We start from the raw sequence: 15,758 nt of genomic DNA, 5'->3' as shown, positions 1-15,758 counted from the left end.
ATATCGTACCAAGAGGTTTTGGTCTTAGAATCAATAAGCAAATTGCAATAATGCATTCAGTCACTCAGGGACGATACTGGCACCAAAACATGCATTGGTACTCTGAGAAAGAAAGAAAAACAAGATCATATGAGAATTTTTGCCTGAGAAACATAGAGCTGCCCATTCCATTGTTTCCAGAATGGTGTGACGTAAGTTTCTTATGTGCTGAGAAAGGGCAGGGGGGTTAATTTTAATACTTTCAACTATGCGCTATTTTGGAACCATTGAAAAGCTTCGAGTAAACCAGAGATACTTTTAGATTACACTGTAACAAAGAGAGGAGTCTTCACAGTATTCTGCCAGACAAGTGACAAGAAACTTCCTAGCAGATTAAAACTGTGTGCCGGACCGAGACTCGAACTCGGGACCTTTGCCTTTCGTGGGCAAGTGTTCTACCCCCAGGCTGTGGCTAAGCCATGTCTCCGCAATATCCTTTCTTTCAGGAGTGCTGGTTCTGCAAGGTTCGCAGGAGAGCTTCTGTAAAGTTTGGAGGGTGGGAGACGAGGTACTGGCAGTAGTAAAGCTGTGAGGACGGGGCATGAGTCGTGCTTGGGTAGCTCAGTCGGTAGAGCACTTGCCCGCGAAAGACAAAGGTCCCGAGTTCGAATCTCGGTACGGCACACAGTTTTAATCTGCCAGGAAGTTTCATATCAGCGCACACTCCGCTGTAGAGTGAAAATTTCATTCTAGGTGACAAGAAGATGGTCATTGGGGATATTCTGTGCTCTAATGGATATAACACCAATCAATGCTCATATCATTTTTTGTGTGAATCAAATAAATCCAAAGAAGAAGACAAGTGATAGTGCTGACTTGTGATAGTGTGTGAAATGGTTTTTGCACAAAATAACTTGGCACAAGGTGCATAATGCAGTTTTTGTAGTTTCCTTCTTTCTCTTAGCACATCTTTGCACACCTTCTTCTTGTTTCACCTTCAGTTGGTAGGTGATCACCAATGTTCACCACAGATTTGTATACAGCAGTTGGGTGTCCAGCAGCTCTCCTCCTCTTGATAATCACATCTTTGTTTCCCAATGCAATTATTTGGCATACAAGAAGGATAAGAAAATCAGTTGATGGAATTTTTTTATGGTGAGACATCTAGGGAGTAAAGGGTTGACAATGAAACTTGAAGACAGCAAAACCTATAGGTGCAATCTGTTATTACAAGAATTTAGCAGACCATTAGCAGGCTTAACTCAGCAAGCTATTAGCAGGCTTCCCTTTAACATTAAGATACTGATGCTTAGGAATAACATTCAGCAAATTTCCACTGGTTCTCTGGGTACCTATCATGGGACACATAGGTCCCAATGGTAATGAAAGAGTTAAAAGGATAGTAAACATTTCAGTAATACTTAGATCATCTTATATTTCTGGAAAACTAATTTCAGTAACCTCTTAAGATAGTGACGTAATGTTTTTCATGTTATAAGGCATAAAATATTCATTATTTTTTCTCATCTTCGCAGGACGTGCAGATCATTTTAGTGTGATGTTTACATACATGTTTGGAACAAATCACACATACTGTGGAATGTTTGATGTAATTTATGCTTTGGTACATGTGACATATTCTTCTCTTGCTAGGCAATGGTAGCTGGTCCTGTTCTACACATCTTTACATACTGGCACCAATTCCTTGCTATGCTAGATGAAGAGCTTTATTTATTCGTCATAGATTTGGTGCCCATGGGAACCATTCAGTCTTTGGGCAACATAGCCGAATAGTAAATCCTTAGCCACATTCTTCAGAAATTCATTGTGTAACTTTATTACCTGAGCTCATTCCAAAAAGTATACAAAATGGTGTGCTCAGAAGTAACGCCTCTGAATTTTTTAAGCGGAAAGTCTTAAAGCTTTTTAAATAAAACAAACGTTACTAACATTCTACATCTTTATTTTTCATGTCTACATATTTGCAGCCCCCTGATACTAGAGGGCTTTTGAAAAACTGAACAATTGTAGTGTACAACATGGTGGTGTGTAACAAAACTGTGTGCTGTAATTGATTGCTAAATTCAAAGATTTCATTCACACCTGGAGGACCTTCTCTTTCAGCATGGCAATACCAGACCACACACAAGCACTGCAACAGTATGATGCCTTGAGTTCACCGTTGTCAATCATTCTCCAGTCAGTTTTGACTTGTCCCCATCTGATTTTCATCTGTTTCCAAAACTTAAATAACACATTCAGGGACTTCACGTTTATAATGATGAAGCTGTGCAAGCAGAGGTGAGCCTGTGGCTCTGTCAACAAAGTCAAACATTATATAGTGACATTATCAAGAAACTGGTCTCTCGTTTGGAGAAATGTGTTCTGTCACCACGGTGGCTGTGCTGAGAAAGAAACATGTAGATGTGAAGAATAAAGATGTAGAACATTAATAATGTTTGTTTTATTTAGAAAACTTTAAAAGTTTTCTCTTTAAAAAAAATGGAGGCATTACTTTTCAGCATGTCCTTGTATGAATTCGGAGCAGACACATTTACCAAATGAAAAAATACTTGTAATGGCCACCTTCTTCTTCTTCATCATCATCATCTTCTTCTTCTTCTTCTTCTTCTTCTTCTTCTTTTTCTTTTGTCAGTACTGTAATTAGTGCATAACTCATCACAAATGTCTTCTCCACCTGTTGTATAGTTATAAGACATTATAACTTGAGAGTTTTTCTGAGAGCCTATGTCTTCATCGATCTTTCATAGCATAGTGAAAATGAGTACAACAGATCATAGTTTGGCTGGAACATATGAGTACATTCTTACATCTTTTTTAAAAACAAACGAACGTGAAGCTACAGTTATTTGTTTATTTGGCAAAAATTGTAGAGGGACATCTTGTCTATAATGTTTCACCCGATGTCAAACTTTTTTCTAGTAGAATTATTGCAAGAGGCATGATGGTGTACCAGTTATCAGTAGTTACATTCCTGCCATAACTTACTAGAGGAATAATAAAATGTTACACTATTTCTGAAGGTTTGTGCAGTGTGCCTATGTGTATTTCAAAGTAAATAAGATAAAAATAGTCTTCCATATTTGTTTGGCTTTTTGGGCAGATATTGTTGGAAGAAACATCCTCCTCAAAATGGAATGAGTTGCTCATCAGTTGTCACCTATTCTCCCAAAGTGTTTCAACTTCATTTAAAAGAACTACTCGAATGAAAAGATACGAAACATCATAACAAGCAAACCAATTTAAATTTGTATATGCCACTTTGGGATGACATATTGAGGCATCCAGGAAATGGAAGCATGCATGCATTGTTACATCTACATCTACATCTACATTTATACTCCGCAAGCCACCCAACGGTGTGTGGCGGAGGGCACTTTACGTGCCACTGTCATCACCTCCCTTTTCTGTTCCAGTCGCGTATGGTTCGCGGGAAGAACGACTGTCGGAAAGCCTCCGTGCATGCTCGAATCCCTCTAAAAAATTCAGACCTATGCCCTCAGCAGTCAAAGTGATGCTCAATGTCTTTTTCAGTGTCTGAGGTGTGGTACTCATCAGATTCCTCGAGCACGGAAAAATCATAAACCATGACGTGTACTGTAAGGCTCTGTGTAGCTTATGTAAGTCCATCAACAGCAAATGGCGTGGACTTCTCACAGAGGGAGTGATTCTGCTCCATGATAATGCAAGTTCACATCTCTCAAAGGTGACACTAAGTGTAATGGCCAATTTCAAGTGGGAGCAGCTTGGGCATCCACCATACAGTGCAGACATGTCACCCTGCAACTTCCATGTGCTTGATCTGCTAAAGAAGAGTCTCAAAGGGAAGCATTTCAACTTGGTTGATGAACTGAAGGACACTGTGGAGTAAAGACTTCAATTATACCTACAGAGTTGTTTATTACCTTTTCTTGTGAAAATGCCTCATACTTTTGTTGAATTGGTATGATAAGTTCAGGAACAGTGGTGAACTTGTTAGTCTTTTTCCTCTCATTTATAAGGTTTTTATCACCAAACGAGATACACCAAAGTAAAATCAGGAATCTTGTATGTCATAGTAACTGCACATACATCAGGCCCATCTGTATCTTACGGATCTTTGACATACGTAGGAACTTACAAAGCTTCCCATCCCTTTTTCAAAGGGAAAGCCATTCACCTTCACACAGTCTATCTTTTGCGGCACACTATCTGTAAAACTACCCATGACTGTTGATAATGTGCAAATTACTGAACATAAAAATGTCATCCATCAATTTATGACAAAAATAGAGAAAAGATTTCCACTAACGCTAAAGTGCCTGGTTTATAAAAAATTATGTTGTTGCTTTTGGGTCTTCCCCTGTGACTAAATGGTTTCATTTGCCATCCAGTCTGTCCATAATTACTCACGTAGCAATCTTTAGTAACAAATGAATTTGAGGAATCGTCAGTTGAAGAGGCAACCACATCTGAATCTGTAAGATGCTCACTTAGTTCAACATTGTCCTCTCCATCTTCTGAACTTTCCCCAGATAGAGACTGTTTATAATTAGTTCATAGCTGCTCTGAAAATCTCATCATGTTAGGGACTCTATGTTAAAATATTTGAAATGTACAGTGAACACTTCCTAAAACACGGGACTAATCAGAAGAATGATCACGGCAGATTTACTTACAAGATGATGCATGTGAAAAGGATGAACAACAGAAGAAAAAACTCCCTGGTCAGATTGATTGTACACAAGCATCTTAGATAGGGGGTATAGTTTTAGACACAGAATAATATATTTGAATATACTGATGTAGGTGCTCTGTAACTTTCTCTGTATGAGAAGATAGTTTTTGCACTGCTGGAATAACTCAAAAATGTTTGTTGTAACATATGTATTGCAACTGTAGGTACTCCCTCTGATTATGGAGTGAGCTCACCTATATGGGCTGTAGTCCTTTGTACAGATTCAAAGATATTGTTGATAAGTTCCTAAGGACATTTTGACAATTTTGAAGAAGAAACTTCTCCAGCCTGTAGTCACCATACGAGATGTTGATTTGGGCACAGTACATTTTCTTTCAAGCAATTCATAGACATGTTCAACAGATTCAAGTCTGGGAGGCATAGCATTTGAGTGATATCCTCACCCTGTAGCCTGTTGTCACAACTAAGCTTTGTGGAGACTAGAAGATGTGTCATTCACAAAAAGAAAGCAACTGCCATTTGCTATGCTATACATCCTAACACAGTTTAGTAACTAAAAACTGTCAGTTGCTTGTTCCACATATCCACCATTGTTGATTACTGCTCACACTATCATATCACATCATTATTAAACTTCACTGTTTCACATTCTGCACAGCTATTACATGGACACTGTCCAGTCATGTTAATGTGGCCTCTTTGCAGCTGTGAGACATGCAGGAAGTGTGACAGTGAGGTTCTGAAAGGTACCAACAAGGATGTGGAGCCACGCCAACTCCAGTGCTGACAATCCATGGCACAGAGAGCCTGATGGAGGTGATCCCACAAATTCTCGATTTGGTTTAAATCTGGCAAGTTCGAGGGTTAGGGGAGTAGAGTTGACTCATCCTGGTGCACTTTGAACGGTGCATGTACACTGCGAGTGGTATGTCACATTGCATTGTTCTGCTGGTAGGTGCTGTCATGGTGAAGAAAAACAATCTGCATAGACACGGTCTCCCTGGATAGATGCATACTTGTGGTGATCCATTCCCGGACAGACCTTTTGCACCATACATTCCAACAGCCCTCTTTAGGGTGGAGCATAAAACATGAATCATCTGAAAAGGTCATCTGTTGCCACTCATTGGACGCCCAGTTGCGGCCTTGATGAGCAGATTCCAGCCTTTGTCATCAATGAACAGCAGTCAGCATGGGTCCTTGAACCAAGTGCCTGCTGTGGAGGCCCATATGCAGCAACGTTCACTGAATGGTCATTGAGGAGATTCCTCTTGCTTAATCTGGGTGGTCAGTTGCTCAACAGGTGAATGTCTATTTGCCCATACACATCTCTGCAGACATCGTTCATCTGTGTCACCTATGGTCCGTTGTGCACCACAGTTGCCGTGGCACATGTTTTGGCTAACATCATTTTTCATGCACGGTATACTTCAACCACAGCGGCACATGAACAGTGTACAAACTTACCTGTTTTGGAAATGCTCCCATGCATGGCCTGAAAGCCAATGATAATGCCCTTTGGGATGTTAGAGAAATTGCCCCATTTCCACATTATGACAATGACTGCACTCTCTGCCTCCCCCATCAGTCACACTTTATGTGGTGCTGCCACCTGCCGACTGTGAATGGTTACTGCACATACACTGAAGCACCAAAGAAACTGGCAGAGGCAAGTGTATTCAAATATAGAGACATGTAAACAGACAGAATATGCTGCTGTGGTTGGCAATGCCTATATAAGACAACATGTGTCTGGCGCAGTTGTTAGATTGGTTACTGCTGCTACAATGGCAGGTTATCGAGGTCTGAGTGAGTTTGAACATGGTGTTATAGTTGGCGCATGAGGGATGGGACAAAGCATCTCCGAGGTAGTGAAGAAGTGGGGATTTTCCCGTTCTACCATTTAACGAGTGTACCTTGAATATCAGGAATCTGGTAAAACATCAAATCTCCGACATCGATCTGGCCAGAAAAAGATACTGCAAGAACGTGACCAATGACGATTGAAGAGAATCGTGCAATGTGATCGAAGTGTAGCTCTTCCACAAATTGCTGCAGATTTCAGTGCTGAGCCATCAGCAAGTGTCAGTGTGCGAACCATTCAGGGAGACATCATAAATATGGGCTTTCAGAGCCGAAGGCTCACACGTGTACTCTTGATGACTGCACGGCACAAAGCTTTATGCCTCGCATGGGCCTGTCAACACTGACATTGGACCATTGATGACTGGAAACATGTTGTCTGGTTGGATGAGTCTCATTTCAAATTGTATTGAGCAGATGGATGTATATGGGTACAGAGACAACCTCATGAATCCATGGACCCTGCATGTGAGCAGAGACTGTTTGAGCTGGTGGAGGCCCTGTAATGGTGTGCGGCGTGTGCAGTTGGAGTGACATGGGACTCCTGATTTGTCTCGATATGATTCTGACAGATGGCACATACATAAGCATCCTGTCTGATCACTTGCATCCGATGGACTTGGGCAAATCCAGCAAGCCGGCCAGAGTGGCCATGCAGTTCTAGGCACTACAGTCTGGAGCCGAGCGACCGCTACGGTCACAGGTTCGAATCCTGCCTCGGGCATGGATGTGTGTGATGTCCTTAGGTTAGTTAGGTTTAATTAGTTCTAAGTTCTAGGCGACTGATGACCTCAGAAGTTAAGTCGCATAGTGCTCAGAGCCATTTGAATCATTTGAGCCAAATCCAGCAGGATAATGTGACACTTCACATGTCCAGAATTGCTACAGAGTGGCTCCAGGAACACTCTCCTGACTTTAACACTTCTGCTGGCCAGACATGAACATTATTGAGCATACCTGGGATGCCTTGCAACATGCTGTTCAGAAGTGGTCTCCACCCCGTCTTACTCTTACGGATTTATGGACAGCCCTGCTGGATTTGTGGTGTCAGTTCCCTCCAGCACTACTTCAGACATTAGTCGAGTCCATGGCACGTCATGCTGTGGCACTTTTGCGTGCTCACGGGGGCTCTGCATGATATTAGGCAGGTGTACCAGTTTCTTTGACTCTTCAGTGTAGGCGGTGGGCACATTAATATGACTGGACTGTGCAAATAGTTGGTTGTCAGCTCAGCATTAAATCTGAACTGATTAGAGTACAAAATTTGGTTCCATTTTATATGCATTCATTCATCATTTTCACCCGCCAGTATTGTCAGGCACAAAATTTTGTTTTGTTAATGACTCTCACTCCATGGGCTGACATGGTTTGAAGTTACTTACCTTCACAAAAATGTCTGGTGACAATTTCAGTCGATAGTCAGAGCAAGCACTACTGCTCTATGCAAAATTCACTGCAGTTGAATTGCAGACTCCCACCTTTTAAAACTAATTATTTCCCATTTACAAGTACTAGTTTTATTCAGATCCATTTGCTAATTGCCAATTTGTGTTTATTTCACTGTCAGGCAGCAGTAAGGTGCACTAGAAGATGGAAAATGGCTGAAATATGGAAAACAATATCATTGTATGTAAGTGATAACCACATTGTAGGTCTGAATTTATAATGCTGTAACATTCTTAAAGACACTGAAAAAAGTTACCAATCCTGGAAGACTGTGCTCTGATCTATGAATATCTCCCACTCTTTGAATGAGAGTCCACAGCTATGAAGTTATACTTCACTTCGCTACTTTTTTATTGTAATTGCACTTTATTTGTGTGTAAATCATTTGTATTCCAGGAGGTACAATATATTATGCTGGAACTAAACAACTTGCACTGGCATTGGCTCATTGCAAAACAGATTGCAGCAAACAAAAGTGCAAAGACATTTCAAATTCTTTTTCTCATATTTATATTAACTGAATGGCCATTTCTGGAGCTCCAACAGTTGAGCATCATACATGTTTGTTTTGTCATACGACTAGGAAACTGGAATGTCATTTTTCCTGTTACTCTAGTAACATGCCCCAAAAACACTTTCCTCAGGATTTTACAGGATACCTTGGCTTATTCCTTAATAGTTTTGACATTGTAAGTATGTTTACACATTTGGCGTGTGGAATTACAGTTTTAAAAAACCACAAGGTTGTCAGTTGTAACAAAATTTATTTACATATTTCTTCAATAAATGCACCTTAACAGCACTTCTTGATTCTTTTTTCAGAAAAATGGTCAAAAATTATTCTACAGGATACTTTATTTTTAAAATTTCTCTTACTTATTTATGATAATTTATCATACTATGAGACTGAAGATTTTAAGTTACTTCACGAAGGACTTATTTGTTGGAAACTTCGAACAACTTGGTGTTGCAGAATTTATGAATGGAAATTTAAAAATATGATGCAGCAAAATCTGATGGGCAAATGTGAAGTCCCAGTTATCAGAATACTGATACTAGTGTTCTGCAATGTGAATCAAGTATCTGCCAGTCTATTAGTTTATGTGAATGTAGAGCACCTCATGAAGACTATCTATTGATTTTTGTTCGTCTAGTGTCTATTTTTCTGAGTTTGTGGACTTTAAATGCAAAAAGTGAGATTGTTTTATTGGCTCAATAAGTGATGATCACATCTAGTTGAAAGACCAGCTAAATTTGATTTAAATATTTATGAAAATGTGAATACGATTTTTCCAAATTAACAGGGTGATACATTCTCCGATTTTGATACGCTGACGGACAAGTTGGTCGCAGAGATCCTGTATCATGTGGAGGCCTGTGGACTTAATCCGGCAAAGATAAGCTTCATTGGCCATTCACTGGGGAACATCATTATACGATCAGCAATCACACGCCCTCAGATGAAGCACCTGCTGCCTCGTCTGCACACGTTTCTTTCATTGTCAGGGCCTCATCTTGGCACGCTGTACAATAACAGCGGCCTTGTCAACATGGGTATGTTAAATGCTATTTATTATTCATATATTATTTTAATATTGCAAATACATAATGTTTTTAGAAAACTGAAATTTTTTATAATGCAGCAAAAGAGTCAAAAATGAAATCAACTACTAATAAAAATAAACAAACATCCTGTACTCACCCAAAAGGGGAACCATGAACCAATCTAGAGAACATGTGTTTTTATTGGCTCACTGATTGTTCTTTGTTGGGGAAGCAGTTTTTTGCTACTTTTTTTCTTTTTTCTTCGTCTTTCACCTCCTACTCCATTTATAATCTTTCTATGTCTTTGCAAGTGGAGAACTAATGTAAGCCGTTACAAACCTAAGAATTTTATTTACAATATTATGTCAGGTCATATTCGATTTTGTGTGTTAGCTTTAGAATGGAAGGTACTGTTTTTGGAATTAAACTGAACTCTCCATAAATGTAGAATAAGTTTTAGAAATTAACATAATTAGTTGTATTTTTACTTCTTGGCATGAAGGAGCCTCATGTAAAACTCCTTATCATGCTATTCAATTAACTAAATTGCACCTCCTCATGTTCGCTACAGTTTTTATAAATTTTCCCACGAATGTGGCATCCAAACATTCAGATAATCATCGACCTTCATTTTGGTTAAGATGAAAATAAATAGCTCAAAACTCATTCTCCTCGCTTGTCACAGTATAATGGAAAAAATGTGATGTAATATAATTATGAATGCAGTGATATGCAATAATAATATGGCCTGTCCTTGTGAATTATGAAAGTAAAATAAATGGTTGCCAGATAAGTTTGGATATACACTAATGTTAACCAATTGGACTTATAGCACTATGTAAGTAGGACAAAGCCCCATGAAGGTCTGTGAATTTGCCAAGAAGGGATGGCTTGGGTGCCTCAGTGAGACGGACAGTCATACCACAGATGTAACCACACTGGAGGTCTTATCTGTAGAGGAACCGACTGACTTGTGGCTCATGAAGAAAGGCAGCAGCCTTTTCCATAGTTGCAGTAGCAACAATTTGGATGATTGACTGATTGGTCTTTTAACATCGGCTAACATGACCTCACTGTGCTGTTACTGCAAATACCTGGAAGCAAGGAGAAACCACAGCTGAGGGTATGCAGCTGTACTGTATTGCTCAATGATGATGGCATTCTCTTGGGTAAAATATTCCAGAAGTAAAATAGACCCCTGTTCATGTCTCAATGTGGGAACTATGGGGAAGTGTAAAATTTCCAGGAAACACAAAACTGGCATTTACAGATCAGAATGTGGAATGTTAGACCCTTTAATTGTGTAGGTAGATTAGTGAATTTAAAAAGCAAATTGGATAAGTTGAAGCTAGATGTAGTGGAGTTTAGTGAAGTCCAGTGGCACAAAGAACCTGACTTCAGGTCAGGTGACTGTACGATTGTAATTACAAAAAGAAATAAGGGTAACACAGAAGCAGGTCTAACAATGAATAGAAAATGGGAACGCAGGTAGGCTACTATACACCATAGGAATGCTTTATTGTAGCCGTGATAGACATGAAGCCAGCACCTGTCACGGTAGAGCAAGTGTAAACCATCCATCCAAAACGTTCCTAAACTGATTGTATTACTGATGTACAAGCATCATCTGTACAGTAAATACTGTGGCAGTTTGAACTAACAACTGTAACCAACAGATGAGCATTTGCCCAGAAAGCTGTGAGCAGGCAGTTTTAAGGAATAGATGTGGGAATGTACTGCGCAATGTTGTGTAACAAATCACAGTGGAGTAACATCTCAGAAAAATCTCCAGAATGTTTTGAAGAAGAGAAAAGTGTGTGCAAAGTTTGTCCCTCACATCTTCACTCCTGAGCCAAAACAACGATGTGCGGCTGCCTGCCGCAGCTAGATTGAAATGCAAAATTCGAGTATCTTTTTTTTTTTTCTGGAAAAAATCATTGCAGGTGATGAGATATATCAATATGAACATGCTACAAAATGACTAAATCGTGAAATTCACATTATGGCCCAATGATCTAATGACTGACAGACATTTAAGCCAGTGTAACAAGCGAGTTGAAAAGTGTCCCAAAAATCTACTTTCCTAACTGTTTCACAGTGTTGTATGAACCTTCTGTGCATTGTACACAAGTGGAGGGAGACTGTATAGAACACTTGACACATTAAAACCACGATTTTAACATATCTCTGTTTTTCATTAATCCAGTGTCAAAACTGTTTGGAGTGGCTGGGTGTATGCCAGTTATGTCCACAGATGATGACTGAAAGAATGTATGATCAGATAGGAAAATTTAATTGTGATGGTGGTCTAGATGTTAATGCAGGAAAAGGAAGAGAAGGAAAATAGTAGGAGAAAATGGACTGGGGGAAGGAATGAAAGAGGGAGCCCCCTCGTAGAATTTTGCACAGAGGGTAAGTTAATCACCACTGACACTTGATTTAAGAATCATGTAAGGTTTCAGATTGATTATATAATGGTAATACACAGATTCTGAAGCCAGGTTTTAAAGTGTAACACATTTCCAGAGGCAGATGAGGACTCTGACCATAATTTATTGGTTATAGACTGCAGGTTAAAACTGAAGAATTTGCAAAAAAGGTAGAAAACAAAGTAGTGGGTCCCATATAAATAAAAGGTATCAGAGACTATTAAGAGTTGCAGAACGAACATTAGACAACATTGGACTGAAATGGGGGAGAGGAATACAATAGGTAATGAATTGATGGACTTGGGCGTAGAGAATTCAGTAGGCAAGAAGACAATGTCTAGTAGAAATCCTTGGATAACACAGGAGACATTAATGTTAACTGATGAAAGGAGAAAAATATAAAAAATCAGCATATGAAGCAGATGGAAGAGAATACACACATATAAAACAATGAGATTGACAGGAAAAGCAGAATGACTAAACGCTTATGGTTACAGGAGAAATCCAATGCCCTTGAAATTTTGCATGACTGGGGAGAAGATAGAAGCGGCAGTATGAATCAACCAAGCAAAGAAGGTAAAGCTGAAAGATGGAAGGAATGTATAGTAGAGCTGTACAAGGCAAATGAACTGGCAGGTTGTCTTGTGAAATGGGGAAAAGGAAGTAAATGAAAGTCAGATGAGAGATATAATACTGAGAGAAAAGATGGACAGAGCATTGAAGGACCTAAGTTGGAACACATCTGCTGGATTTGACGATGTCCCTTCATAATTATTGAGATCCTTTGGAGAGCCAGCTATGACAGAAATATTCCACCGGGAGTGCAATACAAGGTGCGTTCCATAAGTAATGGGACCAAATTCATAAAAAATCATTTATTGAATATATTCGTACAAATAATAAAAAATTTTCAAAATAGCACCCTCTTGCATCGATACACTTCTGGAGGCGGTGTTTCCATGCCTGGAAGGCATCCTGGAATGCCTTTTCCGGAATGTCCTTTAGAGCTGATGTAACAAGTGCCTGTATGCTTTCAATCATGTCCCAATGTTTTCCTTTCATGACTCCTTTTAACTGAGGAAACAAAAAAAGTCAGCGGGAGCCAGGTGAGGACTGTAGGGAGGCTGGGAAACCAGTGGGGTCTTGATCCTGGCCAGGAAGTCGTTGACAATGAAGGCGCTGTGACTCGGCGCGTTGTCATGGTGAACTTTCCATGTGTCCTTGATGTTGCTTCGGCAGCGCGAGACCCTCCTTTTCAGTCTTTCGAGCACTCCCAAGTAGAAAGCTGAGTTCACTGTAGTCCCAGTAGGTACGAATTCATGGCGGACAATGCTTCTGACATCAAATAAGACAATGAGCATGGTTTTCATCCTGGGATTGCTCATGCGTGCCTTCTTGCGACGGGGCGATGATGGGGTGTGCCACTCTGAACTTTGCCCTTTTGTCTCAGGGTCGTACTAAAAAATCCACGACTCATCACCAGTGACAACCAAGTTTAAAAAATGAGGATCATTTTCAAACATTTCCAACATTTCTCGGCACCGAAGCACTCGCGTGTGCTTGTGTTCGTCAGTTAACACTTTTGGGACGGGTTTGGCACATACCTTTCTCATGTTCAAATTTTCAGTCACAATGCGGAAAATGGTTGTTTTTGACACGTTTAGAGTTTGTGCTATCAATTGAAGGCTCAGCCATCTGTCAGAGTTCAAACAACTGCGCAAACACATCACGTTTTCGTCGACTCGTGTGGTTGATGGCCGTCCACTGTGAGGTTCGTCAGTGATCTCCCCTCAGCACTCCATGAAAAACTTGCACCATCAGAAAACTTGATTTGGACAAGCAATAATTCCCAAAGGCATGTTGAAGTAATGGAAACATTTCGGTGGCGGACTTCCCAAGTTTAACGCAAAATTTGATAGCGTACTGTTGCTCTACAGAATGATCCATTCTACCCTGTTACATAAACTCAAAATGGGGTTGACGGTAATGCACGTCCTGATTCTCTGGCAGCTTGCAGCCGAATGAGACAAAGAGCATTTTGAAGCTAACACCTCCCTCCACTTAGCCCAGCCAGTTACAACACGCTGTGGTGTACTGTTGCCTCAGAAAAAAATTGGTCACATTACTTATCGAACGCGCTCTGTATAGATGAGATGGGTGAAATGTCCTCAGACTTGAAGAAGAATGTAATAATTCCAATTCCAAAGAAGGTGGGTGTTAACAGATGTGAATACAACTGAACCATCAGTTTAAGTAGTCATGGATCCAAAATATTGACTTGAATTATTTATAGGAAATGGAAAATCTGACAGAAGGAAACCTTGGGAAGATTTGTTGGGATCCTAGACAAATGTAGGAACACGCGAAGCAGTACTGACCATAGACTTCTCTTGGAAGATAGGTTGAAGAAAGGCAAGCCTACATTTTAAAGAATTTGTGGATTTAAAGAAAGCTTTTGACAACATTGAGTGGACTACACATTATACCACTTGTACAGAAACCAAACTGCAATTGTAAGAGTCTCAGAACATGAAAGGGAAGCCATAATTCAGAAGGGAGTGGGATGCAACTGTAGCATATTTCTGGTGTTTTCAATCTGTACAATGACCAAGCATTAAAAGAAACCAAGGAAAACTCTAGAAAGGGAAGTAAAATTCAAGGAAAAAATAAATAAAAAATTTGAAATCTCTTGATGGCCTTATAATTCTGTCGATATGACAAAGGTCTTGGAAGAGCAGCTGAATGGAATGGATAGGGTCTTGAAAAAAGATTATAAGATTAACATCAACAGAAGTAAAACAATTTTAATGGAGTGTAGTCAAATTAAATCAGGTGGTGATGTAGGGGTTAGACTAGAAATTGAGACACTGTCAATAACATAACGTTAGGTTAGTGTTTTTTAACGTCCCGTCGACAACGAGGTCATTAGAGACAGAGCACAAGCTCGGGTTACAGAAGGATGGGGAAGGAAATCGGCCGTGCCCTTTCAAAGGAACCATCCCGGCATTTGCCTGAAACGATTTAGGGAAATCACGGAAAACGTAAATCAGAATGGCTGGAGACGGGATTGAACCGTCGTCCTCCCGAATGTGAGTCCAGTGTGTTAACCACTGCGCCACCTCGCTCGGTAGTAACGTAAGACCTTTCCTATTTGGGCAGTAAGAAACTGATGATGGCAGCAGATTATTAAACGCAGACTGGCTATAGCAAAAAACACATTTATGGAAAAGAGAAATTTGCTCATCTAAAATAAATTTAAGTGTTTGGAAGTCGTTCTGAAGGTATTTATATGGAGTATAGCCTTGTAGGGAAGAGAAACATGAGCATCGAGCAGTTCAAATGAGAATAGAATAGAAGCCTTTGAAATTTGGTTCTGCAAAAGAATGCTGGAGATGGGTTGATCATATAACTGATGAGGTACTGAATCAAATTAGGGGGGAAAAGAAATTATAGCTCAATATGACTAAAAGTAAGGATGACAGGCTTGAGTACAGTAACCTTGTTCAGGTAGATATGGGTTTTTGTAGTTATTTAGGGATGAATAAGCTTGCATGGAATAGGCTAGCATGGAGAATCAGTCTTTGGACTGAAGACCACAACAATACAAGAAGGAGCAGAAAAATGCAACATGGATTTGATTAGTCTTTTTGCTTATCATTGAATATGGTTTATCAGAAAGAACTGAGAGTCACTTCACTGAAATAATTTTGACCAGATGCTGACAACAGTATCAACCATGACCACCCTCCCACCCACACACACACACACACACACACACACACACACACACACACACA

The 15,758-nt window shown here is 39.9% G+C and overlaps 1 protein-coding gene across 1 annotated transcript in view; it reads left to right on the top strand.

Moving 5' to 3' along the window:
- LOC126253673 (protein FAM135A) overlaps positions 1-15,758 on the top strand; it is a 615,476-nt gene that overhangs the window by 570,951 nt on the left and 28,767 nt on the right. The window contains exon 14 of the mRNA XM_049955193.1: positions 9,292-9,541. Within this exon, the coding sequence (XP_049811150.1) occupies positions 9,292-9,541 (250 nt within the window). The remainder of the gene's footprint in view (positions 1-9,291; positions 9,542-15,758) is intronic.

Source organism: Schistocerca nitens, chromosome 4 (assembly GCF_023898315.1).
Source record: "Schistocerca nitens isolate TAMUIC-IGC-003100 chromosome 4, iqSchNite1.1, whole genome shotgun sequence".
NCBI classification, from domain to species: Eukaryota; Metazoa; Arthropoda; class Insecta; order Orthoptera; family Acrididae; genus Schistocerca; species Schistocerca nitens.
This window is presented reverse-complemented; position numbering and strand designations above follow the sequence as displayed.